This window comes from Neofelis nebulosa, chromosome 11 (assembly GCF_028018385.1).
Source record: "Neofelis nebulosa isolate mNeoNeb1 chromosome 11, mNeoNeb1.pri, whole genome shotgun sequence".
Taxonomy (NCBI): domain Eukaryota; kingdom Metazoa; phylum Chordata; class Mammalia; order Carnivora; family Felidae; genus Neofelis; species Neofelis nebulosa.
Window position 1 is genome coordinate 72,033,074 of NC_080792.1, and position 19,912 is coordinate 72,052,985.

Genomic DNA, 19,912 nt, shown 5'->3' on the forward strand with positions numbered 1-19,912 from the left:
CACAGGGGACGTCCTTAGTGGTAGCTGGGGTGGGCACCCGCTTAGTACCCGCACTCAGCCAGCCGCAGACGCAGAACGGGGAGGAGCCTGCCCAGACAGGCCTGGCGCTTGGCCTACCCGACTGTTCCCTCTCTCCCGCAGCTGCCCCCGATCAGAGCACCTCCCCACCGCTCCTGGGAGCCTTCCTGATGGCAGGGAGCTGAGGAAAACCAAAACAGAAGTCAGCCTTCTCAGGCAACATCAAAAGGCAAGACGGCTGGGTGGGGTTAGGATCAAGGGCAGGAGAGGTGCCAGGGAGACGAGCAGGCCTCAGAGGTCCGTTTTTAAGGACAGGGTAGAGGAAAAGGCACTGTCCTCAGAGAGCCAGGGGAAGGGCTGGGCACACAGCTGGAGCCCTTGATCTTGGACCCAGGACCACACCCAGAAGAGTCTCAGGACCTGACACACTGGCCAGGGACACGCTTGATGTCATCATTTTTATTCACTTTCTGTTTTTGAAAATAAGAGTCAACATACATTTTATATACATGAATATATATATATATATATATATATATATATATATATATATATATATATAATTTTCTCTTCTCTATGTATATTATAGTTACTGCAGGGGTCAGAAAACCATCCTCAACCACTCGGAGGCAATTTTCAATTCTGACATTTAGTGGAGGGGGAAAAAAGTGTCCGTGACTGCCAAAAGCAGAATCTTTCTTTATTATTAAACAGCAGTACAGGAAAACCTAATGGTCTGTCAGACACAACTGAAACTTGAGAGGCCAGGGGGAGGGCAGCAGACACTAAGGAGAAACCCCAAAGAAACCCCAGATAGGAAGCACCGCGCTCACCCACGTACCCCATCTCTCAGCCCTGTCTCTGCTTCAGCAACACAGGGGACGCCAAGGACTATATCGTAGGCAGTGACCGTCCTCAGGGGCAAGAGAGGGAGTGGGGTGAGTGGGTGTGTGCAACTGCCAGGGGAGCAAGAGTCTGGGCAGGGGCTCTGGAAGTTTCTGCCCAGTCTTGCCCATGTGGGTCAGTGCTCAGGAGGCTGTGGCCCAACTGGCACAACCACAGGGCCCCAGCCTGGGTGGATGCAGGAGGGAGGGTTGGGGTGTAGGCCCTGGGAGCCCTAGACCCGACAGAAGAGCTCCCCACCGCCCACCAAGGGAACCTTCCACACACACCAGGGCAGCCTGGCACGAGAGCGGGCAACAGGGAAGACCTCTAACACTGACCCAAAAGAGACTGAAGGGCAGGGGGCTTCCTGGACCAAGAGCCCTGAGGAGGGAGCCACACGCTCACCCTTCAGGCACCAGCCGGGGAAAAGGAAGAGAAGAACCCTGGGTCGGCCGATCAGCTTCTGTGGCCCCTCTGGCTCTGTTTTCTTTGGTCCCCTCCTCACCTGACCCTGTCAGCAGCAACAGAAGAGGGGAGTCCCCGAGCTTTCACTCCAGGTGGAATGCTGCCCCGCCCTGAGGACCTAGGTGGGCCCGGCGGTCAGGACCAGGGAGCTCCATGGGCGGCCTTGCTCGACCTCTCCGGGGAGGAGGTGCTGCCACTCCTGGGGGGCTCCTCGACGGGGCTGGCAGAAGGCTGGGACGGGCACTGGATGGGGCCTCAGTTCTTGAGGATGGTCTCATAGGCCTGGTACACATGTTGGGACACCTCTGGCGCTCGACATTTCAGGGACAGCTGCAGGGGGGGAAAGAGAGGTCAGGGGATGGAGGACTCAGTTCTCCGGGCTCCTCTCTGGGGCTGGGAAGGAACACAGGGAGGGAAGAGAGGGGGAGAACCAGATGGAAGAGTGCGGTGTGCACGTGTGGCCTGGGGGCAGCACAGCTGGGGCAGATGTGTGGTAAAGCGGAGTGGGTGGCTGCTGCGTGGACCAAATATACTTGCAGCCCACACACCTGCTGTCAGCCCAGCCACCACGGCCCTGCTGGCAGGCAGCGTGAATCATGAGCTGGAGGCTGTCAGGGAGTGCCCAGCCCCCACCCCGCAGAGCTGCTGGGGCCCTTCACAGCCTGTGGAGGGCTGGGGTCTCTGAGGAGGCAGGGGGCCGAGAGGGAGCAGGCCTCTGCTTAGAGAGACTGGGGGGCAGGCACCGAGGATTCTTCCTGGCTTCCTGCACAGGAAGTTTTGCCGCATCGTGAGCCTGGAGAGTAGGGAGAGGCAGAGGAGAAACGAGTGCCGCCACCACTTCTGCCAAAATCACTGCTTCTAAAGGGTGCGATTAGGAAAGGGAGGAGCAAATGGAGCTCCAGAAGCCAGCCGTGGTGGGCCCGTGGGGTCCAATCTTCTCTGGAGGACTCTGTGCACACTGCGTGTGTGGGGAAGTAGGAGTACCAGCTCCTCAATCGGGTTCACCTGGTTGGGAAGCTTTGGCGTGCCCTCTGCCTGCGGCCTGCATGCATGTCTGCCCCGCTCTGGGGTGCAGCAGGGTGAGGCAAGGCTAGGAGAGGCAGGGTGCACTGGAGCCAGGCCGGGATGTGAGCTGTGCAAGGTATGGCTGGGGAGAATGAGGGGAAAGAGGAAGAGAAAAGCAATCTGCTAACCTCCAAGTCCTGCACCACGGGCACCGGCAGGGAGGGTGGGCATGCAGCAACCAAACATAGGGAGACGGAAATTACCATGACCGAAGCCAATGCCGCGGCCCCCGCCCAACCACAGTGCCAACACCGCCAGCGGGGCCCGGGAACAACGTCTGGAGGGCCACGCCTGCCAGAGACTTTGGCTCCGGGGGAGAAGCAAAGCCTGGAGCTCTCTGGGGCCTGGAAGAGCAGCACGGCCTCCACGAAGACCACGCACTCCGTGGAAGCCATGTTCTGACTGGGGTCTGACACAAAGCCCAGGAAGGATGAGATGCTGGGAATCAGCATCCTCCCAGGCGGGCCCTCAGGCAGGAAAGAGTAGGAGGAGGGCCAGGGTACAGGCCCAGGAGTGCCATTTCCCAGTCAGGTGGGCCTCGGGCCAAATGTGCCACCTCACAGGGGCCAATGTTATAGAACCTTCTAGTCCAACTCACTGTTTGGTGACACAGTTTGGTGTCTGACTGGATAACCTGATGAGCAGAGTTCGGAGCTAGGGTCAGAATTCTGATGCTCATTCGTGCCAGGTTCCAAGGGACCCCAGCCTAGCTGGACTAGAGTGCACCCCATCAGAACTGACCCCTAGTCTGGGAAGGAGCGAGGGCAGGAAAGGCTGCCCGGAACATGGAGGCAGACACCCTGGGGCTGGCAGGGCAGGAGCAGGGACCCTCACCGTGAAGCTGGGGTTGCCCGGCTGGATACGCAGCTCTGCCAGCACCCAGATGCCGTTGGTCAGCTTCAGGGACTGGTAGAGCATGTCCTGGCCCTCCACGTTCCTCTTGGCGACAGTGAAGATGTTGCTGCTCTGGAGCCTGCTGCTCACAGCCTCTGAGAGCGAGAAGGGCCCCCAGTCAGCGGTGTGAGGGCCGGGGGCACGGGTGCAGGGCAGTGTGCAATGGGCAGGAGGGTGGGGGAGGGTGCAAAGTCCTACCCGCGTTGAGGGGGCAGTCTCTGATCTGGAACTGGGCTTCATTTTCATTGGGAATGTCCTTCCACGTGGCCAGGAACATCTGCCGGTCTGGAGGATGGGGGGGCAGGGTAGAAGATGGGACCCCGATAAACCCGTGGCCCTGCTCATTGACATCCAGCAGGAAGTGGGTCTGCCGGGGATGCCAACCTGAAGCTGAAGACAGGGACTGGCTCTGCCACCGTGCCTGCTGCTTCCCTGAACAAACCCTCAGCTCTGTGAAGGTGGCTGCCAGTGCGCTTCCAAAAAGCCCTGGGCTTCCCACCTCTGCGCCTTAAATCTCCCCTTCCCAGCATCCACACATGTGCTCCTTCCTGGTCCCGAGCAGCCTGCTTGTTAATCACAGCCTGTGTCACAGGGCTTCTGCGGTGACTGAGAGATGATGTGGGCAAAGTTGTCCGCACAGCTCTGAGCTGGCAGAGAGCCCTCCCGGGGTGGGGATGAGTCTTCTCAGGGGTTTCAGCCAGGGCACGGGAGACGGACATCAAGTGTGGCACGGTGTTGGCTTGCGGCCTCGAGAGCCCGTGGGGATGGCCAAGGGGCAGAGCAGGAGAACCCAGGAGTGAAAGCTCACGCGTGGCCCGCCCCCACCTCGGGACAGAGATGGCCAGGCAACACCCAGGGGGCCTTGAAGGAGGTGTGACCCTCGCCTTAGGCTCTGCAGAGAGGCCAGCGACTCACAGACTTCACTGCGGGGCAAACCCAATCGTTCTCTTCCAGGGACTCCAAGGGGCACCATCAGGACTCACCCATCTTCCCATCCTCCACAAAGAGGATATGCAGTGGGTACAAAGTGCTGAAGTAGAAGACGTCAATGTTGTTCTTTACGGCCACCTAGGAACAAGGCCACCTAATTGGTCCCTGATGCCCAATACTACCTCTGAGGCCCCAGGAAAGGCCTGTTCCCTGTGCTTCCCCCCGAGCAGGTTCCCTCACATCCCTTCCCTGGTAACCACGTTCCCTCGGATTAGGCCTCCCCTGCCAGATCTTCAGCTAAGGGCACAACTCCATAGACACACCCCTTTGCCAACAAAGGCCAGACCCCCAGACCCCAGAACTCTCCACTGGGCTCCTTCCCTGCAGTGAGTGGGCAGGTGAGGACGGGGGTGCTTGGCCCTGTCTGGAACACACCTGGAGGTTGTTCAGAGGCTCCATCTTCATGACCGAGCCCACCGTGTTGAGAGGCAGAGAGATTTCCACAGTCTGGTTGGGGCTGAGTGGTGCGTGGACCTGGAGGGGGGCGGCAGGGGCCAGGCCGAAGCTGGGGAAAGAGAAGCCCCCGCGGGAATGGCAGGGGGAACAGGTGCTGACGAGGGATGTATGGGCTCCTCAGGCTCCAGAGCTAGGGCAGCAGCTGGCAAGAGGCCTCTCCAGTCAGCTGGCCTCACCTCAGCTCTAGGCCCAGGACAGAAGGATAAGTTCCTGACCCCACCCTCAATGACCATGTGGACAGGAGGAAGGAGCCCCAGGCCAGCTGCAGGCCTAAAGCCTATCTCTACTCCTCTGCTCCTCTGGCCTAGGCACTGGGTAGGCCTGGGTGAACATGGCCTTACTCTGTCCTGCCCTTGAGGAGCTCCATCTGACACCAGGGGCCTGGACTATAAGCTGCTGGCAATCCCCATCTCCCAAGACAGATGTGACCACCCCAAGCAAGATGCCAGATTTCACTGTCTAGCTTAGAACTGGCCAGGGAGAGATTCAGAAAAGCCCTGCTTCTTGGTAAAGCAACACGTGGGTATATCAAGAGGATCCCCATGAGTGTGATACATGACCATGAACCAACAGCTCACTGTGCCCAACCTGGACATTTGATATTATACCAACTCCTACCCTCATAAAAACAGTGAGAAGTATACATTCTCTCATCCTCCAGGACACGGAGAATCAGGGAGGGGCAGGCCTGTGTTCAGACCCTATGGGGTGAGTAGCTGAGACCCAGAGCTTGAGCTGCCTGACCTGGCCTGTACTTGCCCACGATGGCAATCAGGCCTGCCTGGGACACAGTGGGAGGTGATGTGGGGGAACCATGGGCTCCTGTGGTGGCCCAGCGCTTCAGGCTTTCCTGGAAGCTCCCCCACTGATCCTGGGCAAGCCACCTATTCTGAGCCCAGGTGTCATTATCTACTGAAAGGGGGATAATAGCATGGACTTCCCTGGGCTCAAAGTAAGATAATATGTACTCCTAAAGCCCTCGGCACAGGGTCTGCTACCCAGGAGGTTGTCAGCATGCTGTACGTCTGTTACGAGCAAGCAGTGGGACTACCCCTTAGAACCCCGAGTGCTTCTACGGCCTCTGGGGCCATCTGAGGGTGAGTAGCAGAGCTGATGGAGGGTCAGGACCCACTGGCTTGAGGGCTCTCCCTGAGGAAGCAGCCCCTTCAGTCAACTTCTTAGAGGCTCAGTTTGCTCATCACTAGAGCTGCTCAGGAAGAAGAATCATCAGGAGAGGCTGCTTGGGTCCCCTAGAGAGCCCTGGCCTAGTGGGTCTGGTCCGTGAAGACCCTCATGGTGCCAGAGAGGAAACCTTCCCCAGGAACCTCCAGCGCAGGGGACCCAGTGGGGGTGAAGAGCCCGGGGTAGCCACCACTCCCAGAGGTTCATTCTGATGGTTTAATCCTGTGCCACAAGGGGCTGGGGCAGGAAGGTCCACCCCCCCGTCAGGCTTCTTAGAGCTGGGCCCTGAGATGAGAGCAACTCAGGCCTGGACAGGAGGCTACCTCCTGTTATGTGGGGTGTTTGCCAAAGGCAAGTTCCTAGTTTGGAGCTGGGGGTTTTTGTCAGCAAAACACTCTTTGGGCAGTGGAGGAAGGCTAAAATAAGGGGAGACACTCTCCCCCTGTGCTTGGTATTATGGGGTCCACGTAAAGAGGTCACTGGGAAGAAAAAAAATCGCTGCTTTAGAGGGCTTTGGCCTGAGATGCAGGAATATCCGTCTTCACCAGAAACGAGGCACCAGACCCCTCAGAGCTCTCAGCCGCTGCCTACAGTCACCAGCATGGGCTCTCAACAGACCGGCCTCAGGGAGCTCACCTGTTGCGGTTAAACTGGATGGCAAAGTCGGTCATGACCTGCAGGGCCTTGTTGGTCAGCTGCAGGTCCATGGAGATGGAGCCCACCTGGCGGGTGAAGGTACCTGAGATCTCCAACCCCTTGGCCTTCATGGCCGGGAGCCACACCTGCAGGGAAGACAGCGGGGACAAGGCTCATGTTTGCCACTGCGCTAAAACTTAATAGCCCACTGGAGGGTCCGCCCCCTCTTCTCCTTCCCCCTCTCCCCCACTCTCTCCGATCAACCACACCTGCCTTTACCACTAGGAGGTGACCTTGTGGATCTTGGGACGAGAGGAACAATCCGGCATGGGCCATGGAGGGCACCACCTCAGTGTGGCTGTGTCAGAGCAGCCTGGGGTAGGGAGGTGTTTGGTGTGCCCAAGGGCTGACCAGTCTCCAGAGGCTCAAGAAGGAACACTCAGTCAGTAGCACTGAGGAAGGTAATGAGACACGTGGGTCCTGCCAGCCTCCTGAAGAGCCAAGTAGAATCAAGAGCCCAAGGGCATCTGGGGCCTCAGCCAGAGCCTGAGGCCTCCCTGGCTGTCACAGTCTGTTCTTCCTAGCAGAAGGCAGGGCTGGCCTTTTTTTTTTTTTTTAAAGTTTATTTATTTTAAGAGAAAGAGAAAGAGAGAGAGGTGTGCATGTGCACACAAGCAGAGGAGGGGCAGAGAGAGGGAGAGAGAGAGAATCCCAAGCATGCTCCGTGCTGTCAGTGCAGAGCCTAACGCAGGGCTCAATCTCATGAACCGTGAGATCATGACCTGAGCTGAAATCCAGGGTCAGACACTCAACCGACTGAGCCACCCAGGCGCCGCAGGGCTGGCCTTTTAATTGTAGAAACTGGCCTGACCAAGGACAGCACCTAAGACGGCCTCTTGCCTGGTAGGCCCTCTGCTGCCTGGCTGCACGGGAGCCTCAGCTCAAGAGCCACTGCCTCTCACCTAGGTTCCTTCCCTACATTCCCACCACCAAGACATTTTAACGGATAAATGTGAGTCTGTGTGTCTGTCTCCCCTGCACCCAGCCAGCTCTTTGAGGGGAAGGGCTCTGCTTTCTGTCTTTAACATCCTTGGCTTAGAGCTTGCTGTGGCACCGGCATTCACACAGTGCTTGCAAAGTGAGACAGCTTGAATTAAAACCCCAACCACGCAGGACATCCACAAGCGTCACCCACGGTTGCGAAAATGCCTTTCAGGACGTTTTTGTCTCAGATGCCTCACAGGCCCCCCGAGGTCAAAAGACCCAGGCCCCCTTGAGAGCTTCCGCAAGGTGCCCTGCATGGGCAAATGTCTCACCATCTCTCAAGGTGCCAATTCCAGGAACTTCAGAGACGTCTGGGTCCCCACCCTCAGCCGATCCCAACCCCTACAACACTGTCACACGGCCCAGGTCCTATCACCCCCACCTCCTCCATCTGCCGCCAGGGCCTCTACTTCTCTTTGCAGGCACTCCTGCATCTGAGCCAGTCAGAGTCCACTGGGTAAGGCAGCAGCCCACGTGGCTGACCCAGTCCCTCTCTCCCCGCCCTTCACAGCAGCCAAGTCATCTTTTATTTATTTTTATTCATTCATTCATTCACTCATTCATTCATTCATTCAGAGAGCGTAAGAGCAAGCAGGGCAAAGGGAGACGGAGAGAATCCGAAGCAGGTTCCAAGCTCTGTGTGGAGCCGAACACAGGGCTCCATCCCATGACCCTGGGACCATGATCTGAGTTGAAATCAAGAGTCAGACGCTCAACCAGCTGAGCTACCCAGGTACCCCTAAAGTCATCTTTTAAAATGCGAATCTGGGGGCACCCGGCTGGCTCAGTCAGAGGAGCATGCAACTCGATCTCGGGGTTGTGAGTTTGAGCCCCATGTGTGGTGTAGAGATTACCTAAATAAATAAAACTTTAAAAAAATGCAAATTTGACCATGGTATCCTTAAAAACCCTCCCAGTCCTGCAACGGCTTCCACTCCCCATGGCTTCCATGGCCTGGTGTCCCCTCTGCCAGGCTTGGATTGCACCTGCTCCTCTGCCCTCCCCCACCACATTGTTCCCTATTTGGAAAGTGCTTCTGCAGGCACTCCCACCCCCACCCCCACGTGCTAACCTGATCATCCTTTGTTTCCCTGGGACAAATGTGTGAGGGCAGAATTTCAGGGCTTTAGCCTCAGCTGAGATCCAGCAAGCAGAGAGCTCAGAGAATGCCCCCACAGTGGCTTCTCTGGGCCCTGCAGCACCCCCCACCAGCAGGCCCCCTTTCACAGTTCTTGCAGAAGTGCCTGTCACTGGGACTTACTGCTGAGGGTGGGGACCTCGTCTCTCTTGGTCACTGTGGGTTCATGGAGTCTAGCCCACCACAGAACTAATCTTCAGCATTTCCTGAAGGACCCAAGGAAATATCACCACCCACCCACCGGTCCAAATGCTTGAGGAACTCCAAGTTCTTGTGCAGAGAAAGCCTTATTCCCTTGACCAGGAATTTTGGCAAATGGATTTACCCTCACATGCATGGGGGGGAATGCACGTGGGACAAACCATTCTAGGTAGTCACAGTGCTGTTAGGAAAATGTAGATGACATACCTACTACTTCTGAAGGCAGAACACACCCACACCCCAGAAACTCCTGTGTCTCAGATAAAGGGGAAAGTCCTGCCTGTGCTGCAAGGACTCCTCTTGCAGGCAGCCTGCGCTGAATTCCTCTGACCGGGCGATCCTCTAACCTCCCACTTCTAGCACTCACTGTTGGCACACCCAAGAAAAAGCAATGACAGCATCCAGTAAAATGAACACATAAGCAGAAGGCCAGCTCCAGACTTAATATTCCTGGCGGGTCTGCAGTCCTGGCAAGGCCTGGCACCCACAGGATTGCAGAGGTCATTGTTGCTCTGGGTTTTTAACATGTATGCATCGGCCTCATGCAGTGAGGTAACCGATCTGGGGAGCAATTAGTGATTCTGCCAACCTATGACACTGAGGCAGGCACACAGGATGTTCGCAAACACTTCGGGGCATGATCACGCAGGGGTAAGGAACAGAGGCTTTGGTGCCACCACCCTGCATCAGTTTCAGACTCTCACTTACCGGCTGTGTGACCTTAGGCAAAACACCCAGATTTCTCAACCTCAGAACAGGAATCACAGCACCATAAGGCTTCTGGCAAGATTTAGGGCTGTGGGGGCCGTGCCATGTTCACGCAGTCCATGGCACAGAAGTGTGCAGCTGTTGGCACTTCCTGGCTAGACTTCCTGTCTGCCGTGGGCTCCGTGGGCCCACATCCTGCTATCACCACCTCAGGTACAGCCAGCACACCTGGTGAGGCCAGGGCAGGTGCTGGCTCATGTCCCCCCAGTCACAGCAGAGATATCCCCTTGCCCCTGGAGCTCAGCGGCGTCCTGCTCTGGGAAGGGAACCTTGGAAGAGAGAGAGGGGCTCCGGCTGGGAACAAAGTGGCAGACAAAGTGTCCGACCGGAGTCTGGCCATGTCGGTCCCCTCTGGCAGCTTCCCTGATGCTGGGGGCCTGGCCCGCACTGCGCTCTCCTCAGTGCCAGGCCCACATGATCTTGTCTCCCAAACTCAGCTCTTCTTCCTTCCCCTCGCCCCCATCTCTGCAGATGGCACCTCCCCCACCCCACCACTTGAGCCAGCATCCTCTCCTCCCCACCAGCCCCCACATTCTGCCAGTCCCACCGCCCGAGCTCTCCAGTGCAGCCTTTTGCCTCCACCCTCAAAGGTGCCCACCTTGTCCGGGCCACCATCAGCATCCAACTCCTACCAGTCTCCTCACTGGGCACCTGCTTCTGTTCTAACCCTTCCAACCTGCCTCCTGCCCCACACACAGTGGAGCCAAAGCAATCTCTCTCAAGTGCAAATCTGTTTCATCTCTGTGTAGAACCTTCTAAGAGCTCCACCGCTAGGACTGACAGAAACCCTCACAGCCTGGTGCTGCTGATCTTGCCGGTTTCTTCCCTCCCGAACCTCTAGTGTAGCCAGGAGTCTTGGGGGAGCACCGCCCTTAGGTAGCATGGGGCATCTTCAGGTGGCACAATGGCGGGGAGGCACCACGTTTAGTGGGCTGGGGTCAGGGATGCTAGACATGCTGCTGGGAGGACAACAGTCCCCTCGACGAGCAATTGTCCTCCATCCCTCGAGTATGTTTTGCACGGTTTCACCATACCCCCAGATTGCTGGGATCCTAACTATGGTGAAAATCAAAGAAAGCCTGTTCCTCGTGTTGTTTTACTGAACCTTTAGTGGGAGTCAGTCACCACTTCAGAAGCTGAGGGCACCACTGGCCACAAGGCTTACAACACCCGAACTACAAACACCTGACAACTTCATCAGATCTTCCGGGGCGGGTGGGCCCAAACCTTTATGACATTGAAATATATAATTTGATACTCTTCCCTGGATGTCTCCTTTATGAAGTGACAGCATCTTACTAAGTCTGAAATGATACACATAAGTAGGTTGCACAGTCCACGCATCTCCTTTAAACACAGGAAATAAAGGATACACCAGGCACTGTCTATCGTTGATAAGGGGTGTTGGGTGGGGCAGCGCTGAGAACTGCTACTCCGACGAGCCAGGACTTCTGCCAGCTCTCTCTCCCTCACCTCCAGGCCCCTCCACAGGCCGTTACCTCCACTCAGAGCTGTCTCTCCACTTGTGTGTCCGGCCAATTCAGACTTGATCTACAGGCCAGAGCTCCAGTGACCCCACTCTGGGAGGTCTTCCCAGGCCCCACCTAGCATCTCTTCCCTCTGCTCCCACAGCCCCTAGCTGCCCTCAGCATCGTGTTGGCAAACTGTTGCTCCTTGGGTCCATCTTTGTTGGCCTGAGCCGATTCCATGAACGGGCCATCTAAGGAACCCACACATCAGCCAGTGTCTTAATTTTCTGCTCCTGCCATGGAAGGAGGCACAGTACTTACTGCTTTGGGGGCCACGTACGATCCTGACAGTGTGCCCACACCACTGGTCAGGTCAAAGAGGTCACTCAGGCCACTGCCCATGGATGCTCCTAGGTTGGCTGGGACTGTTGCTGTTGGGGGTGCCACAAAGTTGGGGCCCCCAATCTGGAAAGAAAGGGAAAGGGGTCAGAGGTGGGCATCAGAGGTGGGGGACATTAGGGGCCCAGGCGTGAGTGGAGCCACCTGGCACTTTAGAAAATGGGACGGGGCGGAGGGGGCTGTAGGGCTGTTGTCACAGCAATTCTTTCAGAGACAAGTCAGGGTGAGGTGGGTGGAGAAGAGAGGCTGTGCCCTCCCATGACCTGCAAGCCTCCAACCTTAGGGGTGACCTCTGGGAAAGGGCTGGGACGCTTGTAAACTAACACACAGCCCACAGATAAAAGGAGCGCCGAGACCACTGCTGTGAGGCTGTGCTCAGCAGACAGGAGCACACTCTCTAGGACGTCACAGAGGGCCCGTGGGAACTGAGAGCGTGGGTGATCCTTGGGATGACAAGGCAAGTTTGTCTTAGGGTAGTGAGGATGGGACACTGGATACAAGGCCGTGGCTCAGCAGGAGGAGGGACGGCTTTGACATCAATCACCCCTTGGGACGCTGGGCCAGCACTCAGGAAGAGCAGGGACAAAGGCTTGGGGGCACAAGGGTTGAACCGTACCCCTTCAGGCTCATCCCCCATCTCCAAGCGGGAGCAGGCAGGGTGAAGAGAACAGGCAGCCACATGCAGAGAGAAAAGCCAGCAGAGAAGACAGAGACAGACAAGAGAGAGAGGGAAAGAGGGAAAAGGTTAGTCACCGCTGCTTCACTGAGATGAGTCTGTGGCAAGACAGTAAGACATCTGTGCCAGGCGTAAGAGGGGGGCCCAGACCATCTCTGTGAAGGGAACTACTGCCTGCGCTTCACCCCCCACTCAGTTCCTGTGCCATGACCTTTCCTCCCCTTTCCGGTGCGATGCCTTGGGGACCTGAGCCACACATGGCCAAATGACAGGGATTCTGCCACCCCTTCTACCTGGCTCTACCAGCTGCCCGGAGAAGTCCCAGGGAGATACCCAGTCCAGTCTTACCACCCCCTTTCTACAGGGGAGGAAGGTTGTCTCTGATTGCTCCTGGGCCTCCCAGGCCTGCTGGGCTGCTACCCTGAAGTGGAGCAGGGTGTGGGGCTAAGTGGACACTAGTCTGGCTCCTCTCCAGCTTTACCGGCCCCAGGTCTCTTGGGGCTCAGTAGCTCAGCAAGGGGCTAAGGCCCGTGTAAGCCACATACTGTGCACTCTTGGAGGGAAGATCAGCTGAACTCTTTAAGCCTCGGTTTTCCTCCCCTGTAAGTAGGGAGCTACACCATCGCCTCTGCAGACAGGGGTGCCTGAGGCCCCGGGTTCGTGAATGGCACAGACAGGGCCTTCAACGACTGCTCATCTGAAGATCATTATCAGTGTCATCCAGAAGGGGCCCCAGGACATACCAGGCTGTCAAGGCCTCCACCAAGAAGATCCACAGCTCCCATCTGCACCGAGGAGGTGGCCAGGGGTGGACCGCTCACTGGGGGGCCAAGGTCCAGGTTGAGGAGGTCGCCCAGCAGGTCTCCCTGGGTGGGGATGACATCCGGCTGCTCACCAGAGGGTGCTCCGGCAGGGGCTGTCTCGGGGCTCTCTGTGCTCTCGCTCCTGTGAGGACACAGGAGAGAGAGGTTCAGTGGGGTGGGCGTTGGGCTGTCTCAGGGAAGTCAGAGTCCCAGGCTCCGGGATCCTCCCCTAGGACAGGCACCCGTCTCCTCACAGTCCCAGGAGCGCTGTCTACGTGCCCCCTCCTCTTCCCCCTTCCCACGCCCGATCCAGCTTTTTGGCTCTCCAAGAGATCCAGCTTCCTGGGGGTGAGCGAAGGGAGGGGCCCTCTGTACTTCCACCACTCAGCGCACTTTAAAGACTGGATGCTGGCCCTGGAAGCCTGGGCACCCAGGCCAAACCAACCACCAGGGGGTGGCAGAGGAGGGTGAGAAGAACAGGGCTCTGGAATTAGAATTGGGTCTGAGCCTAGCTGTGCTGGCTGTGGGATGCTGCACAGGCCCTCAAGCTCTCCGTGCCTATTGTCCTCGTCTGTTAAATGGGGTTACGTCTTAGAGCTACTGTAACGGTCAAATGAGGTAACTTAGTCCACACCTGGTATGGACTTTTTTTCATTAAAAAGTCACTAGGATTAGAATGTTCCTCAGACTCAGGTCTTGCCAGGGGGTTACTACATCAAGCCCGAGTGCCTGTGCTAATGACTCGGAAAACCAGGTAAGGAGGCTCAGCCTGGAGCCTGGCCCACGTCACTCACGAGGCGGTGCGAGGTGGCAGGCTCTTGTGCACAACGCCCCGGCCCCCCTCCACAAAGGCACTGGGAGGCTTGTGGTAGACGGAGGCCAGTGTGCCAATGTAGCAGATGAGCTCATCCAGCAGTGTGGGCTCAATGAGGTCCGTCTCTTCGGAGATGAGTGGCTTCTCAGCCAAAACCACTTCCTTGGCAGCCACTGGGTCCGTGGAAAGCAGACGCCAGTAGATGTAGCCACGGTCCCGCAAATCCGGGTTATCAGAGTCCTGGGATGGGGGTGAGGGGGGTGATGAGAAACCTATTAAACTCAGAGCAGAGCTACCAGCTGAGGGAAAGGGGGGAAACCCTCCCCAAAGCCCATGATCCAGACATGGTCACAGTGCTGGCTGCCGACAGTGATCCTGAGCAGTCCCATGAACCTGTCCCTAAACAGGGACTGGCCCCTTGGTGTCCTACTCTAGCCCAGGATTAAATATGCCATTCCCACTCCTGTCCCCACTCTCCACCCTCCCCTTCAAAATCTTCCCTCCCCATCCTCCTACAAACCATCTGGCTCTCCTGGACCTCCCTCTCCTCTTTAGTTTACAGTCTGGCTCAACTTTACTACCTGACCCCACTCCATCTTGATTTCTTTGTGACTGAGCTCCCTGCATAGGGATCCTGGATTACTCTGGGGCCAAACCCCCCAGTGGTACCAGTCTTAGGAGCAGGACCTTGGGTCGAAGGTCTGGCTCCTGGGACCGGAGCACCCCCTGCAGAGTGAGACCTGCAATGGGCGCAGCAGGGAGGCTGAGGCACGGACCTGAGTGGCCAAGCTGAGGACCTGCTGCACCAGCTCCTGGGTCTCTGTTGGCTTCTTCAGAAAGAGTTTCACAATGGCTGTCAGTAGCTGCAGCTGGACCTGCAGGAAGACAGAGAGGTAACAAGGAGGAAGTAGCAAGGGCTTCATGTGGGGGACAGAAGGAAACCAAATCGGGCCCTCAAAGAGAGAAAAGGGTATTTTTCAAAGGTCCCGAAAGCCAAGAGCAGCTACCCCAAGTTTGGAGGTCGCCACAGAAAATGGACTAAGGGCAGGGGGCTGCTGGTAGCGCCAAGTAGCCTAAACCTTGGCGTTACCACCCAGGCAGCAGAGGGCCACTACTATTTGGACATTCCACCCCAGGGTCCCAGCAGCCTGTCAGGGCTCTCCGCCTCCAGTGCATTAAAAGAGCTCGCAGCTTAAAAGGGCAATGTGTGTAGCTGGTGTACTTCTTAAAGGGGCCACCTGTCAATAAGCAGAGACGGTGCCAGGGAGGCCCTGGGGACAGGGCCAGCAGGGCCCACAGAGCCAGCCTGTCACTGAGGAGCTGGGCTTCTACCAGAAGGTGGGAACCACTCTTGCCCAGCCCTCTCTTGGCACCCCTTTCTTACCGAGCTGCTGCCTTCACCTGATCATGCCCCCCGCTGCCCTTACCCTGGCCACTATCTTCTTACCCCTCGGAGCTCATGCTGACCCCAGCACCCCCAGGCTTCTGCAGCTGCCTGCGCCCCCTCATGGGCATTGCCCCACAGAATTAGAAATGCTGCCCAGCCACCAGGCTGTCTGTGCTGTGGAGACAGCCCTTTGAGGGCAGAGATCATGTCTGTCACATTCTATTCCTGGTCACTATTCTATCTAGTGCCCAGTGCACAGGAGGCATTTGAGAAAAACGTGCTAACTCAAAAAACATCTCTGAAAGAACAATTCTCTGCACATAGTCCTTCCTTAGCCACATCTCCTTTTTGCCAGTCACGAGACAAGAGGACAGCCTGAGGTTCCCAAGCCAGGGCGGTACCAGGGGCAGACCTGTGGCAGGAGGGCGGCAACAGGGCTGACAGCACCTCCCGGGTCAGGCCGGCAGGAGGGCACTCATAGAAATCCTGGTACACAGGGCAGGCTGACAGCAGGAGGCAGGATAGAGGGGATATAGTCCATTTCTGGAATCAAGCAATCTAGAGTTCTTGCGATTTGGTTACACATGGGCCAACAGCAGAGGGGCAGTGGGCTGGCTGTTGCCCAGGTAGGAAGCAGCCCAAGGAACTGGCTTCCAGGACTTGGCTACAGTCCCTGGCCAGGTAGTCCAGGGGAAACCATTTATCCTCAGTTGGTGGGGAGAGGGGTGTTTTGCTTCAAGGGGTTCTATGAGCTCTGAAAATGGCAATTTATGACAGTGGACTTTGAAGTTAGAGTTATATCACACCTCATTTGAACGTGACTCTGGACAAGTCATGTAACTTCTGAGTCTGCTTCCTTATTAATAATGTGGATTTAAATACCTCACAGGGTTAATGGAAGAGTCAATGAGACAAGAAATGTAAAGAACCAGGGTGCCTGGGCGGCTCAGTCGCTTAAGCATCCGACTCTTGATTTCAGCTCAGGTCATGATCCCACAGTACATGAGACCGGGCCTCGTATCGGGCTCAGTGCTGACAGTGCAGAGCCTGTTTGGGATTCTCTCTCTCCCCCTCTCTCTGCCTCTCCTCCCCAGCTCATACTGTCTCTCTCTCTCTCTCAAAATAAACAAACAAACATGAAAGAAAGAAAGAAAGAAAGAAAGAAAGAAAGAAAGAAAGAAAGAAAGAAAGAAAGAAAGAAAGAAAGAAAAAGAGAGAGAGAGAGAGAGAAAGAAAAAGGAAGGAAGGAAGGAAGGAAGGAAGGAAGGAAGGAAGGAAGGAAGGAAGGAATGTAAAGAACCTATCATGGATTCTCTCAATATACAATAGCTCTCACTGTGGTCATCAGTATCACTACAGCCAGCACGCAGGGATTTTTTTCTTTTAATTTTTAATGTTTATTTATTTTTGGGACAGAGAGAGAGAGAGAGAGAGAGAGAGAGAGAGAGAGAGAGAGAGAAAGAAAGAGTATAAGTGGGAGAGGAGCAGAGAGAGGGAGACGCAGAATCTGAAGCGGGGTCCAGGCTCCAAGCTGTCAGCACAGAGCCCGATGGGGATTCAAACTCATGAACCACGAGATCATGACCCGAGCCGAAGTTGGATGCTTAACCGACTGAACCACCCAGATGCCCCAGCACACAGGGATTCTTTACCAAGTTCTCAACCCAGGTCAGCTGGCTGCCTGGAATCATTCATCACCCAATCACTCATTGGGTTGGCTACGCTGCCTGGGAACTCTGACCACTAGCCCAACTCCTCCCACCCCTCACCAACACACAACACACTCGTGTTAGCATGCATGTTCACGGCAACCCTCCCGCAATGATGCCCCCGACCCTGCCATCCAGACAGGGGTGAGGCACAGGCTGGACTGATATACCACCTCAGCCAAGACTTTCTGAGCTCCAGGTCTATGGGTGGAGAGGCCTAGGAGCCCAGGAGAAGGGAGCTCAAAGAGATAATCTAAAGTAAGTTTCCAAGCTGCAAAGCACTGAACAAGTATTCTTACAAAAGCTTTGAATGGTGCCGTGAACCCAGAAGGCAAAGGGAGCTGGCCACTTAATTAAAACCACCATCACCATCACCCAGCTACTGTTTGCCAGCACTGGAGAGGCCAGTTTACACACGTCATCCAATAAGCTTTGCAGCAACCCCGTGCTGGAGCAAAGAAACAGGCTTGGCAAGTTTAACTTGCTCCAGGTCACCCAATGGGGGAGGAGCCTGGATTTCCTCAAGGCAGGCTCCTGCTCAGCTTTCCCTTGTCCGACTTCTCTCATCCTGGGCTCTTCAGCAGGCTTTGCCAAGGGGGAAGCGGCTACAAAAGATTTACTCTACTATATGGGCAGAAACACCCCCCAGAGGGCATTCTCTGCAGTAATCCCAGGCAGGACTCAGGGGCACAAGCAATCCCAAACGACGCTCTGCTTCTCTTAGAGACAAGCGAATGAGGAGGTGGGTGTGAAAGTGAAAGCAAGCCCGGGGCAGGCTGGCAGCCGACTTGGCAGGTGGCAGTGGGAGTGGGTGATGGTAGGAGTTAGTACTATTATTTCATGATGGACATCTGTTGTTTTTGCCCACCCAGCATCTAGTCTGTCTTCTGGCACCAAAAATGCTGGCTTTCCTTCAGAAAATCACTCTCTTCTCTTGCCCTGTCCGATCCACAGAGACTGGGACAAGCGTCCAACAGACATAGTCACTTGGATTCATGGCGACTGGCTTAGGAGAATGCAAACGGGCCTGGACTGTTGCTGGAACTACCAAGGGGAAGGGAGTTAGGGGAGTTGCTAAGCTGTAAGGACACAGCCTGGAACAACTGACCTCACGCAGGCTCCACCCATGGGAGCCTTCCTAAGGGAGAAGCCACCCCAAGGAGACAGAGACAGTCCTGATGCCACCATCTGGGCACCCTCACCCAAGCATGCTGGAAGAGAGCACACTCCCAGAACTTATCAGCTACAAGAATCAGTAGGTGCCCTCTTTGTTGCCTGGACCAATTTTCAACCAATTCTGACCAACACCAATACTACCATTCGTGAGTGCTTATCATGGGCTGGGCACATGTTAGGGACATTACACAAAGCATCCCATTTAACTTTCAGAGCAACAGGATGAGGAAAAGTCTTACACCCCTCATCTTACAAATGAGGAAACTGAGGCTCAGAGAAGCAGAAAATTAGTGGAAAGCCACCAAGCCAGGAAAGGGCAGAAGAGGGGTTTGGACTCTGGGGTCTCCTATCCCAAGGCTCATGCTCTGACCCAACAGGTTACACTCCCTAGCTGGAGAGCAAAGATTTCTGTGCTTACAAACACGTTTTAGAAGCCCCCTTGTGTGAGCAGACAGTGCCTGGTTCACAGAAAATGGAATACAATATGAAAAGATGCTCAACCTCACTCAGAACAGAAATGCAAACAAAACCAACTAAGGTACACTTTGTTGTTTATCAGATTGGCAAAAATTGTTTGAGGATGTACTAGGTTGGCAAGGAGGTAAGGTGAATGCCACCTCTGAGATCGGAATGTAAACCCTCTACACTGAGGGAAATGTGGAACAACTACTCCCATCATCAACGCACGGGCCCATTTACTAGAAAGAATTTATCTAAGGGGGTGCCTGGGTGGCTCAGTCAGTTAAGCGTCCAATCTCACAGCTTGTGGGTTCGAGCCCCACGTTGGACCCTGTGCTGACAGCTCAGAGCCTGGATCCCGCTTCGGATTCTATGTCTCCCTCTCTCTCTGCCCCTCTGCTGCTCACACACACTCTCTCTCTCAAAAATAAGCAAACATTAAAACAAAGAAAAAAAAAAAAAAGAAATTATCTAAGGATTATCCCTCAGCTAGACTTGCATATGTGCCCCCCCCAGGTTATTCACAGCAGTATTGGTTACAAGAGTAGAAGACTGACACCTTCGTATCTATCAGGGGAGGCTGGTTAAATAAACATGGCACTATGCAGCTGCAGAGTCCCATACATTAGTAACAGCAGGGCCTTCAGATGTATTTTTAAGGGAAAAAGTCAAGGTGTTATACAATTTGACAGGGTATAGTGTGCTATCAGTAGCATTTATTTATTTACTTTGATTATTTTTAATGTTTTATTTTATTTTTTTGAGAGACAGAGAGAGACAGAGCACGAGTGGGGGAGGGGCAGAGAGAGAGGGAGACACAGAATCCAAAGCAGGCTCCAGGCCCTGAGCTGTCAGCATAGAGCCTGACCCAGGGCTCAAACTCACAAACAGTGAGATCATGACCTGAGCTGAAGTCGGATGCTTAACCAACTGATCCACATAGGTGTCCCTTATTTATTTATTTTGAAAGATTATATATTTATTTTGAGAAAGAGAGAGAGAGGGAAAGAGCACGTGGGAAGAGCAGAGAAAGAAAGAGAGAGAATCTCAAGCAGGGCCCGATGTGGGGCTCGAACCCACAAACTGTGAGATCATGACCTGAGCCAAAACCAAGTCAGATACTTAGCTGACTGAGCCACCCAGGCGTCCCCAGTAGTGTTTATTTTTAAGTAATTTCTACACCCAACATTGGGCTCGAACTCACAACTCCAAGATCAAGAGTCGCATGTTTTACCAATAGAGCTGGTCAGGCACCCCATGATAGTGTCTAAAAATAAA

At 55.3% G+C, this 19,912-nt stretch overlaps 1 protein-coding gene and 1 non-coding gene across 8 annotated transcripts in view; both read right to left on the bottom strand.

Moving 5' to 3' along the window:
• Positions 1 to 697: 697 nt before the first annotated feature.
• AP1B1 (adaptor related protein complex 1 subunit beta 1) overlaps positions 698 to 19,912 on the bottom strand; it is an 84,408-nt gene continuing 65,193 nt past the window's right edge. For 5 of the 7 annotated variants that reach the window (XM_058693195.1, XM_058693199.1, XM_058693200.1 and 2 more), the window contains 11 exons: positions 14,680 to 14,778; positions 13,884 to 14,143; positions 13,030 to 13,231; positions 12,227 to 12,247; positions 11,533 to 11,676; positions 6,592 to 6,737; positions 4,693 to 4,822; positions 4,311 to 4,395; positions 3,526 to 3,612; positions 3,268 to 3,422; positions 698 to 1,698 (listed from right to left, as the gene is read on the bottom strand). In XM_058693195.1, the coding sequence (XP_058549178.1) occupies positions 1,624 to 1,698; positions 3,268 to 3,422; positions 3,526 to 3,612; positions 4,311 to 4,395; positions 4,693 to 4,822; positions 6,592 to 6,737; positions 11,533 to 11,676; positions 12,227 to 12,247; positions 13,030 to 13,231; positions 13,884 to 14,143; positions 14,680 to 14,778 (1,404 nt within the window). In that variant the 3' untranslated portion in view covers positions 698 to 1,623. The remainder of the gene's footprint in view (positions 1,699 to 3,267; positions 3,423 to 3,525; positions 3,613 to 4,310; positions 4,396 to 4,692; positions 4,823 to 6,591; positions 6,738 to 11,532; positions 11,677 to 12,226; positions 12,248 to 13,029; positions 13,232 to 13,883; positions 14,144 to 14,679; positions 14,779 to 19,912) is intronic. The other 2 variants (XM_058693196.1, XM_058693201.1) reach the window with 1 other exon arrangement.
• On the bottom strand, positions 5,925 to 6,021 carry LOC131490675 (small nucleolar RNA SNORD125). Its single transcript, XR_009251186.1, has one exon. It is a non-coding gene; the product is annotated as a small nucleolar RNA SNORD125 (small nucleolar RNA).